Here is a 21,847-nt window from a genome sequence, read left to right on the forward strand (position 1 = left end):
TTTTGAAGTGCCGTGCTGAATGAAATCGTGTGTGTGCGTGGGAATGATGTCATCTCTGCCTGACCAAGGAAATTTGCCAAGATCGGTACCTGGAAGCCCACTGGCCAAAGATGTCAGTGGCTGACAGGAAGCTCTGGGACACCACAGCACTGAAGAGAAGGTAAGTATAGTTTTGCTTTGAGAATCACTACCCAGTGCAGTTTACTTCAGGTGGTATTTCAAATTAAAAACTTGGAATGATGGGGGTAAGTGTATAGCCAGAAGAGCACATGTTCCCTTTTTTATAAATTGCTACACAACTTTTTAATGAGTTATAATCCGTTTAAACTTTTTGCATTTATTCCACAGTCTGAAATGCCAGTGCTGGAAAACAACAATCCTTCCACAAGTCAAGAATCTGAGGTAATAAAACTTAACGTTGAAGATAAATACCAAAAAAATATTATATAAATAATCCTAAATTTGTGGGAGGAAAAGTGCTGTTTCTGAAAAGTCTTTATCTGGCAATTTCATCATTCCATTTTAACCACTTCCATACCGGGCTGTTATACACACATCAATACCAGGCCTATTCTGGCACTTCTCTCCTACATGTACAAATCATAATTTTTTTGCTAGAAAATTACGCAGAACCCCCAAACATTATATATGGTTTTTTAGCAGACACCCTAGGGAATAAAACGACGGTCATTGAAACGTTTTATCTTGCACGGTATTTACGCAATAATTTTTCAAACGCCTTTTTTTTGGAAAAAAATTGTTTCATGAATTAAAAAAATAACAAAACAGTAAAGTTAGCCCAATTTTTTTGTAAAATATGAAAGATGATGTTACACCGAGTAAATAGATACCTAACATGTCACGCTTTAAAATTGCGCACACTCATGGAATGGCGCCAAACTTCGGTACTTAAAAATCTCCATAGGCAACGCTTTGAAATTTTTTACAGGTTACCAGTTTAGATTTACAGAGGAGATCTAGTGCTAGAATTGTTGCTGGCACTCTAACACACGCGGCGATACCTCACATTTGTGGTTTAAACGGCATTTACATATGTCGGCGGGACTTGCGTGTGCGTTCACTTCTGCGCGCGAGCTACTGGGGACAGGGGAGTTAAAAAAAAAAAAAAAAATTTTTTTTTTTTTTTTTTTTTTACATATTTATTTAATTTTTTACACTTTTTTTTTTTATTTTTTATTTTTTATTATCACTTTTATTCCTATTACAAGGAATGTGAACATCCCTTGTAATAGGAATGTGTGTGACAGGTACTCTTTATGGAGAGATGCAGGGTCAATAAGACCCTACATCTCTCCTCCAGGCTGGAAAGCATGAAATCGGTGAAAAAAAATTGCGGCTTTGTTTACTTACGGGGACCCGGGCGTGACGTCATCACATCGCGCCCGGGTCCTCCGACGGTCATAGAGATGACTGGTGACCATCTGGTCACCAGTCATCTCTATGCTTCCTGCCAGCGCCGGACAATTCGTTCTCCGGGCCCCCGATGGCACGGGAGAGCCCGGAGAAGCACCGGATGGCAGCGGGAGGGGGGATGTCCCCTCCCGCCGCCTGTAAGAACGATCTAGCTATGATCATTCTTACGTTGTGCAGAATCGCCGGCAGAAGAGAAGGATATCTGAATGATGCCTCTAGCTGCAGGCATCATTCAGATATCCCCCCACAAAGCCCAGGACGTCATATGACTTCCACCCGGATCGTTAGAGGTCCGTTGTGGACGTCATTTTACAATGGGCTGGTATGGAAGTGGTTAACTAAATATTCAAAAAACTATCCAGATTTTTTTTTACGTCTTTCATTGGGTAACCACCATCTAAAAAGTCAGTACTTCAGTATTTCCCTCTATCAACTTGATGGTGCTTCTGTGTAGCCAAGCAAGGAACTCTATAGCCTGGTGGATCACCAATTCAGCATGGGAAATGGGAAAAGTCATTTCTCCCACCTTCACTGAAGGGTGATAACCGATGTTTTCACAGCTCTCACAGTTCAGAGAACCTAATCACCCAGGGAAGCAAAGCCTGCCATCAACATCTTGGAGATCAGAGCAATAAGATTTGCTTTGCACCAATGGGACCCACCTTCTCCAGGGATAACCAATTAGGTTGTCATGATACAATGCCACAGCAGTGGCCTATATGAGTCATAGAGCATGGGGGTGTCGGGCAGCCTTGAAGGAAGTGGGTCAGGCCACCTCCATCCTAAGTAAGGATTGGGGAACCCCAAAGGTGTGGACATCCTGACCTCCAGGTTCAACAATAAGTTATCCCCGTTTGTGACCAAGAATCCTCTAGAACCAGCATTTGATGCATTGGTAATCCTATGGACTCCGTTAAGATTAATGCATGTCTTTTCTTTAGTGCAGATTTTTCCTTGGCTGCTCTGCAGGATGGGGGAATAAAAACAATCTGTGATTTTCACTAAAGCAAACTGGCCCAGAAGAATCTGGTACACAGACTTACCCAGACTCCTGCTCTCTCTCAAATAGGTCAGACCTGCTGTCCCAAAGTCCACCCTGTACCATCTTACTTTTAAGTCGCTAGCGTTAACAACATGGCTATTAAAGCGGATGTGTCACGGGGAAAAAATATTAAAAGCCAGCAGCTACAAATACTGCAGCTGCTGACTTTTAATATTAGGACACTTACCTGTCCTGGAGTCCAGCGCTGATCGCAGCAGAGCACGAGCGATCGCTCGTCTCTCTGCTGCTCCCCCCTCCATCCACGCTCAGGGAACCAGGAAGTGAAGCGCTGCGGCTTCACTGCCCGGTTCCCTACGGCGCATGCGCGAGTCGCGCTGCGCCCGCCGATTGGCTCACACGCTGTGTGTTGGGAGCCGAGTGTTCCCAGCACACAACGGGCGACAGACGGGATGTGACGGAATGCCCGTCTTTCTCCCGTAGCGTGTGGCCGTAAGTGGGTGCAAATACCTGTCTTTAGACAGGTGTCTGCACCCCCCTCCCCCCTGAAAGGTGTCAAATGTGACACCGGAGGGGGGGAGGGTTCCGATCAGCGGGACTCCACTTTAGGGTGGAGGACCGCTTTAAAGCCCAGATCTTGATAGATGGGACTCATTCCCACGTTACACAAGAAAAGCTATTTCAAGAAAAATCTACTAAAAAAACTAAGGATTCCCTTTCACCTGAAACACTGGAATTTCAACCTCAGAGACTACTTGGTACCTCTAATTGTGGCTTTTACTGCAGTCAGGACTTGATGAAAACATAGCTCAAACTACTCTTAAGGGACAGGTTTCAACCCTGTTCCAAAAACTTTTGGCTTCTCTGTCTTGTAAAAACCTTTTACTGATGGTGTCTAATGGATCACCCCCCCATTACAACACCTTGTTCTTTCTTGCGATCTTAATCTGGTTCTTTGCGCCTTGCAGATACAACCATTTGAACCTATTGGGGAACACCCCTTGGGTGATATCTACTGCAAAGTGGCCTTCTTAGTGGCAATCACATCTGTCAGACGTGTTTCAAAGTGAGCAGCCTCTTTTGTAAGACGCTCTTCCTAATCCTTTACAGGGACAATGTAGTCTTGCACTCAAAATCCTCCTTTCTCCCTAAGGTGGTATCAGCCTTCTACCTTTTTCTAAAGATATTGTCCCACCATCCTTTTGACCTGCTCCCAAGGAAATTGCTCACAATTGTTTGGACGTAATCAGGGCTGTCGGAGTCATCTGAAAGCCACATCATCTAGACCAAGGGTCTCAAGCTGGTGGCCCTCCAGCTGTTGTAAAACTACAAGTCCCATCATGCCTCTGCCTGTGGGAGTCATGCTGGTAACTGTCATTCTTGCAATGCCTCATTGGACTTGTAGTTTTGCAACAGCTGGAGGGCCGCCAGTTTGAGACGCCTGATCTAGACCTAAAACAGATTTTTTTGTCCTGTCAGCAGTGTCTAGAAAAGGACACCCTGCTTCCAAATCTACTATTGCTATGCGAATAGAATAACTCATTGTAAGCACCTGTACTCTAAAAGATATGGTACATTACCTTTATGTACTCACTCCATCAGGTAGGTGTTTCCTGAGCATTCTGCCATCAAGTTTCTGTTGCTCAGCTTTGTAAGGTCGCCACCTGGTCTCCAGTTTACTCATTCTTAAAGTACTACCAGTGTGATGTCCAGGCCTCTGAAGATGCAGCTCTCGGCCTCAAGATTTTTTCAGCAGCACTCTGAGTTGGGCCTTGGACCATTTACTGTTTTATTGGACTTGTTGCCATGGTTCTGTTTGTCTTGTTGTCTTTTCTTCTGATTTATTCCTTGTGGACATCCCAGGGTATATCCAGCCTGTATTCTTTACTGTATGATTAGGATACAGATTTTATAGGCAAGTCAAAATTCCCTTTTTTCCCTATTTTCAACCACAGTATTTCTAAACAAATAAAGCTTATCTAGCTGCATCTACCCTTGTTGCCACACCTGCTCATCCCCTTATTTCCTCCTGGCTTGAAATCGAAACCTGACTTGGTGGAGCTCTTGCTCATAATTGCAAGTATTCATGTTCCTTCCTCAATGGGAAACACTTTTTTTTTTTTTTTTTAGCTGGGCTGAGATCATATACAAATTCCAAAGATCCAGTATTTGGGAATTTTAAGATACATGCAAATCAAACACTGGATTTCTTCACTGACACACAACAGAGACCTCTTCAACAAACCAGCTCACTTTGAGCACACATGCTATCCTATAAACCTTTTTCTCAAACGTATCTTTTTTTATTTATTCTCAACCAAACATCTCATTATATAGACAGTTTACATTAGTGGTTTCTGCACACAGGTTAAAATCCACATTTTAGACCTGAAAATCACTTAGAGCTTACAAAACACAATGTATTTTCTGAAAGCAGGGACCCTTGTAGAATAAAATTATTGCAGTTATAATTTTTTGTCACTTGATGATAAATGCGTTCCTTTTTACTGAAGATGTAGATTTGATAAAAACACATTTAATATCCTAATTGTACAGTACAGGGCACAGGCTTGATATTCTTAGATCTGGGTTATAGACTGATACCTTCCGGTGATTGAATACTGAACAGCACTTGGTCACAACCCACCCAAAGCTATTGGATACTGCACAGCACTTGGTTACAACCCACCCACAGCTATTGATTATCTATGAAACTAACTGCTGTCCACAGCACTGCCTTACCCCACCCAAGCCTGCTTATCGAGAGTATGTGATAGGGATGTGCCAGGGCTATTGGAGCACTGGCACAATACAAACATGGCGCTTGTGTATGGAAAGTGTTTGCATAACATTCTCCATTAACCTCTCCCCTGATTGACAGATCTGAACCCAGAATTGCTCAGAGCTGTGTGATTTCTGGTTCATTCTTCACAGAGGCCTATGGAAGATCTGTGATCTCCTTGCGCTCTACATCCTGCTAACCCACCATTGAAGTCCTGGGCACCCAAGTGGGACAGGTAAACCCAGGACACATAGCAGGTTGGGTGGGGTAGCTGCTGGATGAGTGGCAGCATTTACAGCTACCTGAATTGACACTTCTGCTACATAGTCAACAGCAAGGGGTTTGTTTACATGCCTACGCTGCAGCAGAAAAGTTTAAGGAGCACTAAAAAAATTTGGTTCACAGTTGCCTCTTGCTCAATCATTATCACTTTTTAAGATCTTTACTAAGTGGTGCATGGTCCCATGCAGACTAGTACATCGTATTCTGATGTGTTTTGATGGTTGCAATTTCATAGGTGATGTACTGCATATCTAGTGGACCAAGCCTATGCTCCACAAATTATAGATCAAGGGTTTCAGACTTCTTGCAATTCTGTTAGGATTAATTTCTTTCTGGTCTTATATTGACCATCTTTATTGTACGACACTTGACAGTTGAATGCTTGAACACAATTGCTTTAACATTTATCTGTAAAAACCTAATAAACTATTGAAAGAGGCTATTTTATCTGTGCTAACAGCAGTGTTCCTAGTGTCAGAATCTGTCAAATACATTTGTCCTAATTTCCAGCAACATAGGATGTGCGTCCAGTGCATGCTTCCAAAATCCTTGGTGATTGGAACCTTGCTATTTTAAAGGAAAGGACTTAAAGTGGTTCTAAATCCACACAGTGTTACTAAACCCAGGACCCTGCATTCACTCTATCTAGTATCAGTACACAGAACATGGAATGCAATCGTTTGAGTAAATATAAACTGCTAAATACATTTTCTCATCAGCAGTTAAAGCAGTCTTGTGACTTCTGTTAGTGTCTTTAACCAGACACTAACAGAAGTCACAAGACCGCTTTAACTGCTGATGAGAAAAGGTATTTAGCTTGTAGGAGGAGTTTTCATTCTCTGATGACTGTCCTATGAGGCTGCAAGACCCCTGACCTCTGTCCGGACAGTGCTAATTGGCCCTGTGCTGTTTACATGCACTCTCCCAATAAACAAAAATCTCTTGCAACAATGCGCACCAAACTCAAGAGATGGATTGGGGACTGTGGAAGAAGGGGAGGATCAGAGGAGATGGGATCAAACCGCCTTTTTACACAATGCAGAGAATTAACCCCTTAGGTTCCACAGTGGGTATAACGAGAATGTTTTACTGCATATACAAAATTATATTACTGTTGTGGGTTTAGTAACACTTTAAGAGTTTTACCTTAATGTATTCTCTGCATTTAAGTGGATATAAACCTGAACCTTTTTTTTTTTTTAACTTACATTTTTATTGATTTTTAAAATTTTCCAGACAAAAAAGAAAAAAGGGACAAAAAAACATAAAAGGACATAAATCATTGCAAAGAGTTAGCACTTGGCAGGACAAACAGCATTTCCGGCTATAAAACTGAGGCAAAATATGCAGGACAAACCGCTAAAGACAGTACAAAGCAAGATGCATTTAAGTAAACAAAGGGCCAAGAGCCTTTACCATCACAATGCCCTGCCTGCCAGAGTGTGCTTTAGCGAACAAAGGAGGAAGGGGTATAGTATAGAAGTTAAAAGAAGTCCGTAAAAGGGAAGAGGAGAAGAGAGGTAAAGAGTAGAGAGGAGGAAGAGAAAAGAGAGGACAACCACCCGCCCAAGACCCCCCTCCACAGCCCGGAAATCCCAACCAGGATGTGCCCCCCCAGAACAGGGGTTGATCATGCGACCGGGGTCTCCAGCACATTCCATAGTTCCCATACCCGGTTGTGAGAATCAAGAGTGTTATTCAGGGATGCCGTCATGTACTCCATCCTCTTGATGTCCCTGATTCTAGAGTGCAGTTCAAACAAGGAGGGAGGTTCCTTCTTTTTCCATTTCAAGGCAACCAAACACTGTGCGGCCGTGAGGACCTGTGCCAAGAGTTTTTTAGAATATTTGGAAAAAGAGGGAGGTGGGAGGCCCAGGAGGAAAAGTTTAGGGTAAAAAGGCTCCCAGGAACCGAAGATGGAGTGGAGTAGGGAGTGCACTGTCTGCCAATAAGGAACAATCAAAGAGCAAGTCCAATAGGTATGATATAGCGTTCCCACCCCGTCAGAACAGCACCAACAACGGCGATCAGCTGAAGGATAAATGGAGTGGAGCAGGTCCGGAGTTTGGTACCAGTGAAACAAAATTTTATATTGATTCTCTTTATAGAGCGTACAGATGGAGCTCTTAGAAGCCTGCGACCATATAAGCTTCCATGCCTGTAGAGGCGTTTCCTCACCCAAGGCCTTCTCCCACTTGCGCATGTAGACATGCTGGGGCCCAGTTAACGACATGTCCATAATCAGGAGCTGATAGGTGCATGAGATCATACCTTTAGGGGACGAGCCTTCCAACCAGATTTTTTCAAACTCGGTTAGAGGGGAGAATTGGAGGTTCGTTACTAGAGATTGAGCAAAATTACGGATTTGTAAGTAACTAAAAAAAGTCTGTCTGGGTAAATCAAAAGCATCTTTTAAGTCTTGGAAAGACCGCAAAGTTCTGGTTCTAGTATCCACCAATTGACCGTAGCGAAATAAGGCCCTATCCATCCAAAAGTGGGACATCTGTGAGGTCAAGCTGTCTGGGATATTAGGCGTAAACAAAAAAGAGGTGACCAACGAGGCAGTGGATGTGAGGGGATATTGCAATTTAGCGCGCTGCCACATCGTTGGCAATAGCGTCATCGGGCCTAGCAATTGTGATGTACTGAGCGATATGTCAGAACTCCACAGCATGGAGTTAGGGTGGGTAGGGGCCAGCCACAATTTCTCAACTTGTGTCCATCGATTATAGGCATGGAGGGTACACCAAGAGGCTACAGGGCACAGCTGAGCAGCTAAGTAATATTTGGCAAAGTTGGGAAAAGCGAGGCCGCCCTGATCACGAGGGGCATATAGGACTGATCTAGCTATCCGGTGCCTCTTATAGTTCCAGAAAAAGTTTATCAAATCGCCCTGAATGGCTCTAAAGTGTGCGGCTGGGATAGGGATGGGGAGTGTTTCAAAAAGATAAAGAAGCTTAGGTAGGATCGCCATCTTAATGGTCGCTAAGCGACCAAATAAGGATAGCTTCAGATTTTTCCATTTGGCCAGAGAAGCCCTAATGGAGGCGTACAGTTGTGGGAAATTGGCCTTATAAAGAGTGTCGTAGGAAGGCGTGAGGTAAACACCAAGGTACTTTAAGGCAGAGGTCTTCCACTCATTAACCGAAGGATTGGGAGAGGGCAGATAATGTCCGATGAGGTAAATTGAGGGGGAGGGCTTCCGTCTTAGAGTTATTAATTTTGTACCCAGAGAGTGCGCTATAGCGGTCTAACTCTACATGCAAATTCGGGAGACTTGAGGTTGTGTAAGGGTGAGCAGAACCTCGCCCGCAAATAGGGAGATCTTGAAGTCCCTAGTACGGACTGGAATGCCACGGATGTTTGGATTTTGTCTGATATGCGCTGCCAAGGGCTCAATACAGAGGGCGTAGAGAAGAGGGGATAGCGGGCAGCCCTGACGGGTCCCGTTGGTAATAGGAAAAACGGGGGAGGAGGCAAATTGGGTCCTAACTAGGGCCGAGGGGGACGAATATAAATGGTCAATAGCTTGTAGGAATGGGCCCTTCATGCCAACATGCCGGAGGGTCGCAAACAGGAAAGGCCAGTCCCGGTTTGGGAATCAACGTAAGGAAGGAGGTCTGCATGTCTCTCGGGATAGGCGAGTTGGTCATAAAGGCGTTAAACAGAGGAGTGATATGGGGGAGAAGAAGTGGTAGAAAAGTCTTGTAGTAGAGGTACGAAAGACCGTCAGGTCCAGGGGCTTTGTTATTCGGGAGGGATTTAATCGTATCCGTTACTTCCTCCTCAGTGATAGAGGAATTAAGGCTGGTTAGGGCGGAAGGGGCGAGAGCAGGGAGATCACAGTCCGCTAAATAAGAATGAATGGCCTGCAACAGATCGGGAGTGGAAGGATTATGCGGTACACTCGGATCATTATAAAGAGCCGAATAATATAGATGAAATATCTGTGCAATTTTAGAAGGATGGGATTGTAGGGTGCCAGTCGCGTCCTTGAGAGCAGCAGGTGAAGCAGCAGCCGCACGTTCTTGGAGTTGTCTAGCCAGGAGGGTATGCCGTTCGTTGACTTTGTTGTAATATGTTTGTCGGAGTTGAAGGAGAGCTTTCTCAGTCTTCCCTAAGTCAATGTCCTGCAGCCCGGCCCTAGTGCTTACCAATGCCCTGAGAGTGGCTAGGGATGGGGAGGGCAATAGGCGGGATTCCAATTGCCGGAGCCTATCCAGCAAGAGCTGGCAAGCGGCATTAGAATTACATTTCAAGGCAGAAGAGAGTGAAATGCACTGACCCCGGAAGATCGCTTTATGGCCTTCCCAAAGGGAGGCGAGGGAGACTTCAGAAGAACTATTTTCAGCAAAGTAATTTTTCAGAGTTTGCTCTAGGTCCGTTTTGGAGGGGTCATGCTTAAGCAGGAATTCGTTCAAACGCCAATGGCATGATCTAAAGATCCCGGGGAAAGTGCTAGGAAGAGTTTAATCAGGGCATGATCAGACCATGAGTCAGTACAAGCTTTCAGGGTTGGGACATTAACAAAAAAATAATCTAGACGGGATTGGGACTTGTGAGGGTGGGAGTAAAAGGTGAATTGTTTAGCGGATGGGTATGTAGTGCGCCAGGGATCAAACAAGCCATGTTTTCTGGTCAGTTGGCGGAAGAGTGTAGATTTCCTGTTGGCGACTGGGGGGAATTTTCTTTTTTTTTTTTTTAATGAAGACTTCTACCTGGTACAGTAGAGGATGTCAAGTCATCTGTGCCCAGTCTTACCATGACTTTTTGTAGTAAGATAAAAAAAAAACGACATACAGATAAATTTGTGTTGCCATATTCCCCACTGCTGTGACTGACATCTGATTTCTTTATGTCATGAGCGAGCAAAGAATGCGTTACGATTCCAGTTTCACACCTCCCCCCTCCTTTCTTCTCCAGCTCTCCCAGGATTGGCTGCTCCATGTGCCTTTTCTGAGTTTTTACTGGATGTTACTCATGGGGCATGATCAGTGTGACTGAACAGTAGGAAAGTGTAGAGGTGGGCGTGGAGTTTTGTGACATCACAACTCCGCCCACCAAGCTCCGGCAAAGAGACCCACCCACTTATTCCAGAGTTTTGTGGGACTCCTAATGCTGAAGGGGGTGACATTTGCAAGGTAGGAAAAAGTGCAGGAGGCTTGCATGTATATATACTTTATTACTGTGCCATTTTTATACTGGGTGAGTGGTGGGTTTATCCACTTTAAGGTAAAAAAAAAAAACTTGTTTCCAGGATTCCCCCAGTCCTCCCCCCCCCCCCCCCCCTTATACTTAACCGAGCCTGATCTTGATCCAGTGCTTTGCACAAGAGCAGTGGATCTCTCTCTCTCTCTCTCTCTCTCTCTCTCTCTCTCTCTCTCTCTCTCTCTCTCTCTCTATCTCTCTATCTCTCTCCCCCTCCCTCTCTCTCTCTCTTCCTATGATGGAGGCAAAGCCCCTCCATAATAGGAGGTGGTTTGCTGGCGGGTACTCAGAAGGCAGGAGGAGCCAGACACGCTGGCGGGGGACCATAGAAGTGGAGGATCAAGGCTACTCTGTGCAAAACCATTGCACAGAGCAGGTAAGTATAACATATTTGTTATAAAAAAAATAAGAAAAATTGAATTACGTTCAGTCATAAGGTCATACACATCTATTCATTGATCATAGTTGGGGTTGTATAGATGTTTTTCCCAGTCGTAATAAAGTTATATTCAGCTGCATAGTTACCTGTCGTTGAGTGTTCTATAGCCTTTACGCAACATGCTTCTTTTGTAGCATTGTTTCTGGGTAGTGATTGATATTGTTTCTGAATAATGATTGCTATGCATTCTGACCTTGATATTTCTTTACAGCTCATCGGCAAGATGCAAATACTGTTGCAGCTGTTGTATAGTCTACAGGCAAGTGACATTATTTTTTTCTTTTGCTGATTGGTGTTTTTTGCTGGTGGTAGTACATGTAGTGGATTTATCTGTCAACAAATTTAAAAAATGTATCTACTCTTTTCCGGTCGAAGCGGGTGTTCCTACTTTGACCCCCACTCATTTGAGATGGTTATATTACATGTCACACAGTACACCGCAAAAAAAGTATGTTGATAAAACGGTGGGTCTGACATTTAGCAAACATTCTCTGGAAGTAAAACGTATGTGTTTTTTATTGCCCATAGTTTCCTATTGAAGTTTTAGAAAAGTATATTGGCACAACAAGGACAACGTTTTGTTAGCATAGACAGTATTTGCAGTGGTCACATGAAGGGTACAGTCACATTAACAGTAATGGTCAAATAGGATTAAAAAAATCTGAATAAGCTTACAAACGACACAATCAATGAGTAGTAGGATGGCAACTCCTGGGGATTTGGGAGGGGAGAACTGGAATCAAGTGCACAGAAGTGGGAAGGAGGGTAGAAATAGACTAAATAAATAATGAAACAAAAAGGTTGCAGTCTGCAATGGAGAAATAAGATGTGTACATGTCGTCATTCTGAACTGCACACTTGGAGTCATTAAACCAGATAGACCAGAGTGAAACAAATTTTTGATATGTTAAAGTGGTAGTTAACTCAGAATTTAGACTTGTACCTACAAGGTTAGCTTATATTAAAGCGGGAGTTCACCCATTAAACTATTTTTTTAAACAATCCCCTTAGATGGATGCTCTTTTTGTCTAGGGGAATCGGCTAGTTTTAAAATATGAGCCGTACTTACCGTTTTCGAGATGCATCTTCTCCGTCGCTTCCGGGTATGGGTCTTCGGGAGCGGGCGTTCCTTCTTGATTGACAGTCTTCCGAGAGGATTCCGACGGTCGCATCCATCGCGTCACTAGTAGCCGAAAGAAGCCGAACGTCGGTGCGGCTCTATACTGCGCCTGCGCACCGACGTTCGGCTTCTTTCGGAAAATCGTGACGCGATGGATGCGACCGTCGGAAGCCTCTCGGAAGACTGTCAATCAAAATAGGAACGCCCAGTACCGCAGCCCATACCCGGAAGGATGCATCTCGTAAACCGTAAGTACAGCTCATATTTTAAAACAACTAGCCGATTCCCCTAGACAAAACGAGCATCCATCTAAGGGGAAAAAGTATATTGTACGGGTGAACCTCCGCTTTAAGGCTTACCTGTAGGTACAGTGACTGTGCAGAGTTTAGGAGATATTCCCAGCTATTTACATCACCGGCCATGTGCAGTGCACTCTGCATTCAGGTACAGTGAGTGTGCTGTGACTTGTGCGCAAGTTCCACTCTCATGTGCAGAAGTGATGTCATCACGGCTCAACCATTTTAATGGCTGGAGAGCAAAGACCTGGACTAAAGACTGGTGGCAGCGACAGTGTACTGTTGTAAGGCTCCATTTAAAGTGGTAGTAAACTCAAGATTTCTACTTCCATCCCTTGAAATGGGTAATAAACAAATGTACCAGGTGGTGTCTTTACAATCTGTCCATCTTGTGCCATTCCACACAAATTGAGCAATCTGCATTCTAATAAAGTTTCTTTCCATTTGTGTTGGCTGAGTTTTTACTACCACTTTAAAAGGTAAGTGTCATATTGTGCTAGTATGTGGTGCATACTAGCAAATTTTGGCATTAACCTGCAGGGGGGCCAGATATTTTTTTCCCCACAGAGTTTACTAAAGTTTTCTTTTGTTTTGAAGTGATCCTAAAGAAACACTGTTTAATTTACATTTTCCCTTCTTTTTCTGTATGTGGATGATGGCAATGTAATTTATTTTAATTAAAAAAAAAACATTTGGTACCCTTTTCCTAATCGATATACAGCTGTCACATGACCCAGACCTTTCCCAGCCTCCCTGCAAGGAAATAATAGCAGAAGGGGCTTCTAGTCCTCTGCTGCTGGTCACATGTTCAAAAAATAAAAAACTGCCTTTCAAATACAGTAGAAATAATATCAATAAATTGTTTTAAATTGTCATAGAAATATATATTTGAAATTAAATCTTAATTTTTTTATTTATTTTTTGACAATAACTTGGTGTGGGCGGATTTCTGCCAGACACAGGCTGTGTCGCGCCCCTCCAGCCTGTGTCGCGCCCCTCCAGCCTGTGTCGCGCCCCTCCAGCCTGTGTCGCGCCCCTCCAGCCTCTCCAACCTGTGTCAAGCCCCTCCAGCCTGTGTCTTAGAATAAGAGGGAAGTGAAACCTCCATTAATCTACATGTAATATCCTGCCCCTTTGTGTTTGCCTGGTTAATGGGCATGGATGAGGGAGGGAGTGGTCAGTCATTTACCAATGTGTATACGCCCACATGTTTGACTCTATAGTCACATGGGCTGCTCAGATGTGATGGAGAGGAAATTCTCAGCAAGTGATTGCATTCCCTCTGTTCTCAACTGCATAAGATCTGGGGGAGAAGAAGCAACAGCACACTGATTTTCCAAGTGAAAGGCTGTGCAGGGGGGTGTCTGAGGGCAAGTCTGATTATTGGAGGGGAGCACACTGAGGTCTGCTTACTGTGGTCAGTTTTTAATAGAAAGCAGAGGGACTAGCAGGAACACCAGGGATTTCACATAAAGGAAGCAATAAAGAATGAACAGGATACTATTTCATACAAGTAATTGGTGCAGCAGATACATATCAGGAATATGAAATGTTGGGTTTACAGATTACTTAACAGGCAAAGGTCCTTTCTAGTGCCTACAGACTTTTCTTTTTATATCTGTATCTTATAGCTGGCCAGCAGGCTGAATGGAAAAAAACATTTTATTCTTCCCAAACAAGCAAGGTGCCATGTTGGGACATTGTATTCTGGCAGTAGACTCTTGCTATCAGAATACTCTTTAACAGTGGCTGCAGCCATTGATCGTCAAACATTTTCCAACCTGTCCCTTTAAAAGAAGTTGAACAAACGATACACTTCTGACGAAGAGGGATAGCAACATACTGATCCAAACTTGAATCCAGTCCATGCTGACCTCAACTGTGGAATCGAATTTTGATCAGTCTTTGGCCAGCTTTAGCCTTCATTAATAATGAAATGTATTGCTTATTCTGATCTTCAGCATTCCCTTCAAACCGCTTAGTGAAATATCATTATTTTGATCTCTTTTAGGCTGTAGTCGCACAACAAGACACCTACTTTGAGGTGCAGAGAGAACGCGAGAAGCAGCTAAGACAGCAGTCATCAAGGGGCAATTGGTTGTTGGAGCAGGAGAAACAACGTAATTTTGAAAAGCAAAGGGAGGAGTTGGCTAATGTACAAAAGCAGCAGGAGCAATTAAAACAAGAAAAGCAGCGATGGGAGCGTGAAAGAACGAAGTATCAAAAAGAGATGGAGGCTGATGAGATGAGGCTACGGCAAAGAGAGGAGACTTCTCAGATGGAGAAGGAGAAGTTAGACCAGGAGCGGTCAGACTTAGAAAAACAGAGACAAGCTTATCAGCATGATTTGGAGAGGCTACGCGAGGCACAAAGAGCAGTCGAGAAGGACAGAGAGCGCTTGGAACAGTTGAAGAAGATAAAAAAAACGAGTGTTGGTGCTGGATCCTTTGCACCAGACGTGGTCCAGGTAACTTTGGTAAGAGTTCAGTTTTTTCCCAAATAACATTTTTATTGGTGTTTGCGTTACAACACAAGAGAAAAAAGATAAACACATTGATACAGTAATGTATCAATACAGTTATACAATCACTCATAGCAACAAATAAATTAATTAAAAACAGTGGTGGTTGCATATCCGACGCTAGCAAATTGCTTAGTATGCGTCAGGATACAGTTCAACAGTAAAGAACAACTCGTGCATACACAAATAGGAGTTACTAGAGAACTCAGAATAGAAAGAAAGAGAAGAAAAGGGGTAAAGAGATTGTAAAATGTCATCATATTGGTTCGTATTGAGTCCTCCTGGAGGTGCCACAGCTCCCAGACCTTATTGTGGGCCTCCAGCCTGTTCTGTATTCTAGCGGTCATTTTCTTCATCATCTCCACACCTTTAATTCTAGCATGCAGGGCCTCAGGAGAGGGAGTGAAGTGGCGTTTCCAATTTAGAGCTACGAGACGGCGTGCAGCTGTGAGGATGTGGCGTAGTAGTTTTTTATTGGGTGTGGGGATCTTCAGTGGTTATGGGCCTAGGAAAAAAAAATTGGGTGTCGCGGGGACCTGTTTATCAAGGAGGCGGGCTAACAGCTGCTGAACTGAATCGGTCCGAGCTAGAGGGGTAAATGGCATGGAGCACATCTGGGGTCATGTACCAGAAATGGAGGACTTTATATGCATTTTCCTTATACAGTGTGCAGAGCAAGCTTTTTGCTGCTTGGGACCAGATCACCCGCTACTGTTCTATAGGGATTTCCTCGTTAAGAGCCTTCTCCCATCGAGTCATATAGGCGTGTTTGCCCTGTGACTCTAAGGGATAAGTGTTTAGTATCTTATAAATGTCTGAGATTAAGCCCTTCTGGGCAGAGCCTGCTAAGATTAGGGTTTCAAAGGGAGTTGGAGGGGAGAATTGCAGGTTTGGGGCTATAGTCAGGGCATAATGGTGGATTTGAAGATACCCATAAAACACTTGGCTCCTTTTTACTAGCATGAATCAATTTATGTAATTTAAGTTCATAGTGCAAAATGGAGAAATTCACTGTGAAACCAAGCAAGGGGGTATCATGTCTTTTAATGCATTGTCCACAATGGAGAATATTGTAAAATGTTATTTGAATGCGAAGACCCCATCATAATGGTTGTCGCAGGAGGGCAGAGGCTTCTTCCCCTGGTGTTTGAGTTATATAAAAAGGTAGGGTTTAACCTGGAGACGAGTGAGGGGTAGATGGCCCCCACCCGTCTCCAAGTAATTGCAGGGCGGAAGCAATGTCAAAACGTGACTTCCGCCCATAGCTCTTAAAGGGCCATTTTATTTTTTATTTTTTTCAAATGACAATTTTTTTTTACTATTGTCTTATTTTTTAATTAACCAATTCCCGCCCAAGGACGTCATATGACATCCTGGACTTTCAGTGGGGATATCTGAAAGATCCCTGCATCTACAGGCATCATTCAGATATACATCTCTTCAGCCGGCGATCCTGTGCACCATAAGAATGATCATAGCGGCAGTTCCGCCGATTGATCGTTCTTATAGGCGACAGGAGGGGACGTCCCCCCCCCCCCTCCCGCCGCCATCCGGTGCTTCTCCGGACTCTCCCGTGCCATCGGAGACCCGGAGAAACGATCTGCCGGCGCCGGATGGGAGGCATAGAGATGACTGGTGACCAGATGGTCACCAGTCATCTCTATGATCCTCAGAGGCCCGGGCGCGATGTTATGACTTCACGCCCGGGTACCGGAATGTAAACAAAGCCGCAATCGCGGCTAAAGGCATGAGATCCGTGATTTTTTTTTCACAATCTCATGCTTTACAGCCTGGAGGAGAGATGTGGGGTCTTATTGACCCTGCATCTCTCCATAAAGAGTACCTGTCACACTGATTCCTATTACAGGGGATGTTTACATTCCTTGTAATAGGAATAAAAGTGATAAAAAAAAAAAAGTGTAAAAATAAAATAAATTAAGTAAAAAAAAAAAAAAATTTTAAACGCCCCTATCCCCGGTAGCTCGCGCTCAGAAGCTAACACACACGTAAGTCCCGCCCACATATGTAAACGCCGTTCAAACCACACATGTGAGGTATCGCCGCGTGCGCTAGAGCGCCAGCAACAATTCTAGCACTCCTCTGTAACTCTAAACTGGTAACATGTAAAAAAAAAATTAAGCAACGCCTATGGAGATTTTTAAGTACTTATATAAAATTATATTGCGCTAAACAAATCTAAGTGTATATATAGTGTGAATAGGCAGCCAACATACCAGTGGATAAGTGTAAACAGAAAAAAAGGAAATAAATGTAGCGCCAACACTATAAAGAAAAAAAGAAACCACTGAATGGTTATGAGGATGTGACCTCTATAGTGAGAATAGTATTAAGAAAACAAAATCTTATAGATTAATCTTAATAAATACCAGAGCTAGATTTAACTCTGAGTGCTAAAATATACTTATGTGGCATATAAAAGCATACAAAAGAAAATTCTTATGTAATAAATGATTATAAGTGTAAATAAACACAAAAAACACAAATAAACGTTCTGAAAAATCAGAAGGGGGGGAGGAGGAAGGGAAAAAATTGGAGCACTTCCAAAGCTTCCCCAGAAAACTGATAGTCACTTCAGTTCAAAAAGAACGCCTCTTCTATAACAATGGAGAATCCTTTCCCTCAGAAAATGCACATCTTCAATTCCTTGGCATATAAAAGTTAAGGTACCCTTACCAGCTTTCGTTGACCCACAGCTCACCGTATGGTGGGTAGGTCCTCAAGGCTTATATATGCTGGCCGTCCTTCAGTTGCACCAATGGGTGGATGGATATCCCAATTCCGATGTTCCGGATGGATCCCAGGAGGAAAGTAGGTAACAGCAGTCAAAGGAACGTCACATAAGATGATAAGGAGGAGGAACTCCCGATTTCATAGGTGATATGAGAAAAGAGGGAAAAAACACCTCCTCATAGTGTAGAAATTTATTTAAAATTCTTGATCAAAGAATGTTTATAACAAAAGCAAGGAGATAGTCCAAATCTCATAAAAATGAAGTACACAGCAAGAAAATCGTCCACAGTTTAAAAAAGTAAAATTGTAAAAAGACCCAAACGATAAAGACACTCGTTCACCACGGCACATCAAAAGAAAAAATCCACAGCAGGCAGATAACATGAACTGGCACAGTATTGGTAATATGGATCAGACTTTTAACCGACCGGTTTCGTCTCCACAGACATCAACAGGGTTATAGAGCTGACCCACACATCTACCTGCGCCTATATATAGCCATATGATTAGCTTACCTTAGCTTAAGTACTGAAGTTTGGCGCCATTCCATGAGTGTGAGCAATTTTAAAGCGTGACATGTTAGGTAACTTCATCTTTCACATTATACAAAAAAAATTGGGCTGTTTTGCTATTTATTTATTTTTTCCCCCAAAAAAAGGCGTTCGAAAAATGATTGCGCAAATACCGTGCAAGATAAAAAGTTGCAATGACCGCCATTTTATTCCCTAGGATGTCTGCTAAAAAAACATATATAGTGTTTGGGGGTTCTGAGTAATTTTCTAGCAAAAAAATAAGATGTTTGCATGTAGGAGAGAAGTGCCAAAATAGGCCCGGTATGGAAGTGGTTAAAAAATGTGTATTTTTTCCAAAAAAAGTGCGCTTGCAAGATCGCTGCGCAAATACGGTATGACAAAATATTCCAACGACCGCCATTTTATTCTCTAGGGTGTTAGAAATTTTTTTTTTTATAATGTTTGGGGTTCTAAATAATTTTCTAGCAAAACAAAAAATATGTTTTTAACTAGTAAAACCAAATCTCAGACAGGGGCTCGGGACTGTAGTGGTTAACAACAATGTAAGGCCAACCCTGAGAGAAACACATGCTTCATACTTGTTTATCTTCTCCACACTGCAGTAGTCAAGGAGATTTTGAGTGGAGCTGCTTTTCTCAGCCTATTTGAAACCTCAGTGTCTTCTTTTTGTGTAAAGTCTGGTGTAAACCATTGCACTACATATGGGGCAAAGGTTTATGCTTTTCTTTCTGAATGATAATTTATAAATCTGCTCCTTAGTTTCTGTTAATCATCTTTAATACAAAGCTGTCCCCAGGATAAACTACTACTAAGATTATAAAGCTGGCATAAGAGAGTATAACAGACTCTTAGGTCAGCAAAACGCAGCTAGTCAAGTATGCTGTCAATTCAGTTTTGCATTCATTCGTTATTATCTCTACAAAAATGTATGTTAGGGTAAACTGTAGTGCGTTTTCAGCTAGTGCATAGTTGGAGCTTGTTTTAAAAACTTTTAGCTGTAAGTAATTTTATTTCCCTAGCTTTGACTTTCCTCTGTTTGGTTACTTTCTAGTCTTAATTTATAAATGTTTTCTCTTATGGTCAACTGTATATTAGTCAGTAGTTCTGTTGGAAAGACTGACGTCCCCCAAGTTATCTGACAGACTGACACAGATATACATTGTACACAAAGCCTACCTGACTCCCCTAAAAAAGGCGAAATTCCTCCATACTTATGACCCGACATGCCATTTGTGCCACGCAGCACCTGGAGCGTTCTTCCATCTCATATGGAGCTGCCCAAACATTCAGACATACTGGACGCAGATTGTCCAGTTTTTAGATGACATAATGGGTCCCCCAGTGGTATTAGACCCTTAAACTATGTCTTCTGGGACTTCTGCCAGACGTAGAAATTGACAAATACTACATATGGCCCGTAAGGGCATAGCCAAGGTATGGATGCAGGCTCAGCCTCCCTCCATACGCCAATGGAAGAGGGGCGTTAATGATGCACTACCATTTAAAAAATTAGTTTATGCCCATAGAAAGTGCGCGCATAAGTACTCAAAGGTGTGGGATAGATGGTTAGAGGATGGAGAAACATGTGCCTAAAATAATCCAAGCCCAGCAGACAGGCATACTAAGATGAAAGTAGAAAGTGACTGTCATGTGAAGGTGTTAACCATGAAAATCTTAATCAGAACTGTATTGGTCACTGAAAGACATGAAGTTTCTTAAATACTGGATGTCTATACCCTCATAAACCTGTGCCTTAACATGTATGTACTAAGAATCTCACACAAAATGACTGTTATAATGTACTGTTTTTATTATTCTACATAAGCAACTACTTTGTAAAATTACTTTTATCCAAATAAAGTTGTCTTTTTCCAATGAAAAAAAAAAGCTGATCTTCATGCAGATATAAAAGACACAAATGAATGCAGTTATTGATAATAAATGGGTACAGGGCCGGCGCTAGCGCAAGGCAATATGGGCACTTGCCTTACGGCGCCAGCGCCGCCCAGGGCGGAAAACTGACCGGGACAGTCGCCCTCCTTTTAAACCCCAGCACAGAGGGGGACCCGGACAGCAGGGGGATCGAAGCGGCGGGCGGGGGAACCAATTAAAGAGCAATCAAAAGGGAGCGAGAGAGAGGTGACAGGCAGCTGCTGCTGCGGAAGTTTTTAATAAAATAAATGCTTAAATACAATCCACTCACTCTCCATGTCAGAACTGTAGTAGGCATGTCAGTCTGTGAAGTCGGCTGTCACATTTTCCCCTCCGATCCACACTGCTGTTATCACTGAACCACTGGAGGAAGCCAAGGATACAGAGCCGCGGGGAAACTGCAGTGTGCTGTCAGCCTGGGATGCTGTGACCAATCAGAGCGTTCCGGAGGCTTAACCACGCCTCCATCATCAGAGGCTGACAGTTCACATGAGTTTTCCGCGGCTCTGTTTCCTCCAGTGATTCTGTGATAATAGCAGCGTGGATCGGAGGGGAGAATGGGACAGCCGACTTCACAGACTGACATGCCTACTACAGCTCTGACATGAAGAGTGAGTAGATTGTATTTAAGCATTTATTTGCACCCCCCTCCTCTGTATTTGCACCCCCTTCCTCTAATTGCCCCCATCTCTGTAATTACCTCCCCTCCTCTGTATTTGCACCCCCTCCGCTGTAATTGCCCCCCCAATCTCTGTAATTGTCCCCCTCCTCTTTAATTTCCCCCCACTTCGAACCCCCTGCTGTCCGGACCCCCCTGTGTGCTGGTGCCCCGTGATGCCCCCTGTCGGCTGCCATGGGGGTATTGGAGGGAGGGGTCTGTACTAAGGAGGGATGTCTATACTGATGGGGGGAGTCTGCACTATGGGGGGGTGTCTATACTGTGGGGGTCTGCACTAAGGGAGATTCTATACTAGTGGGGGGTCTGCACTAAAGGGGGAAATCTATACTGATGGAGGGTCTGCACTAAAGGTGGGGTGTCTGCACTAAGAGGGGGATTCTACACTGATGGGGTGTCTGTACTTCGTGTGGGGTCTATACTAACGGAGGGTGGTCTTTACTTGGTGTGGGGTCTATACTGATGGAGGGTGGTCTGTAATGAGGAAGGGGGGTCTGTTCTTAGTGAGGGGGATCCATACTGCAGGAGGGGGGTCTGTAGTTAGTGGTGGGGGGTCTGATATATATACATATATAATGTATGGTGTGTGCGCCTTCGCCTGAGTTGGCAAAAATCCTTGTATCGGTCCTGAATGGGTACATTTATATTTTGTACATAGTGGGGTAGATTTTCTAAAATGGTGCATCTGTGCATGGTAGCCAATCAGCTTCTAACCTCGGCTTGTTCAATTAAAGTAGAACTATAGGCAAAACTTTTTTTTTTTTTTCATCTTGGATAGATCAAGGAAGGGTTATAACCCCTGTCAGATGTTGTTTCCCCCCCGTTTGTGTCCCATTGTGGAGATTTATCTTCACTTCCTGTCCCATAACCAAA

General features: G+C 43.4%; 1 protein-coding gene across 2 annotated transcripts in view; it reads left to right on the forward strand.

Annotated features, from left to right (window-relative positions):
- ARHGEF18 (Rho/Rac guanine nucleotide exchange factor 18) overlaps positions 1 to 21,847 on the forward strand; it is a 139,233-nt gene that overhangs the window by 93,588 nt on the left and 23,798 nt on the right. For both annotated transcript variants that reach the window (XM_040327062.1, XM_040327070.1), the window contains exons 17-19: positions 349 to 402; positions 11,357 to 11,404; positions 14,573 to 15,037. In XM_040327062.1, coding sequence (XP_040182996.1) covers positions 349 to 402; positions 11,357 to 11,404; positions 14,573 to 15,037 — 567 coding nt within the window. The remainder of the gene's footprint in view (positions 1 to 348; positions 403 to 11,356; positions 11,405 to 14,572; positions 15,038 to 21,847) is intronic.

This window comes from Rana temporaria, chromosome 1, assembly GCF_905171775.1.
Source record: "Rana temporaria chromosome 1, aRanTem1.1, whole genome shotgun sequence".
NCBI classification, from domain to species: Eukaryota; Metazoa; Chordata; class Amphibia; order Anura; family Ranidae; genus Rana; species Rana temporaria.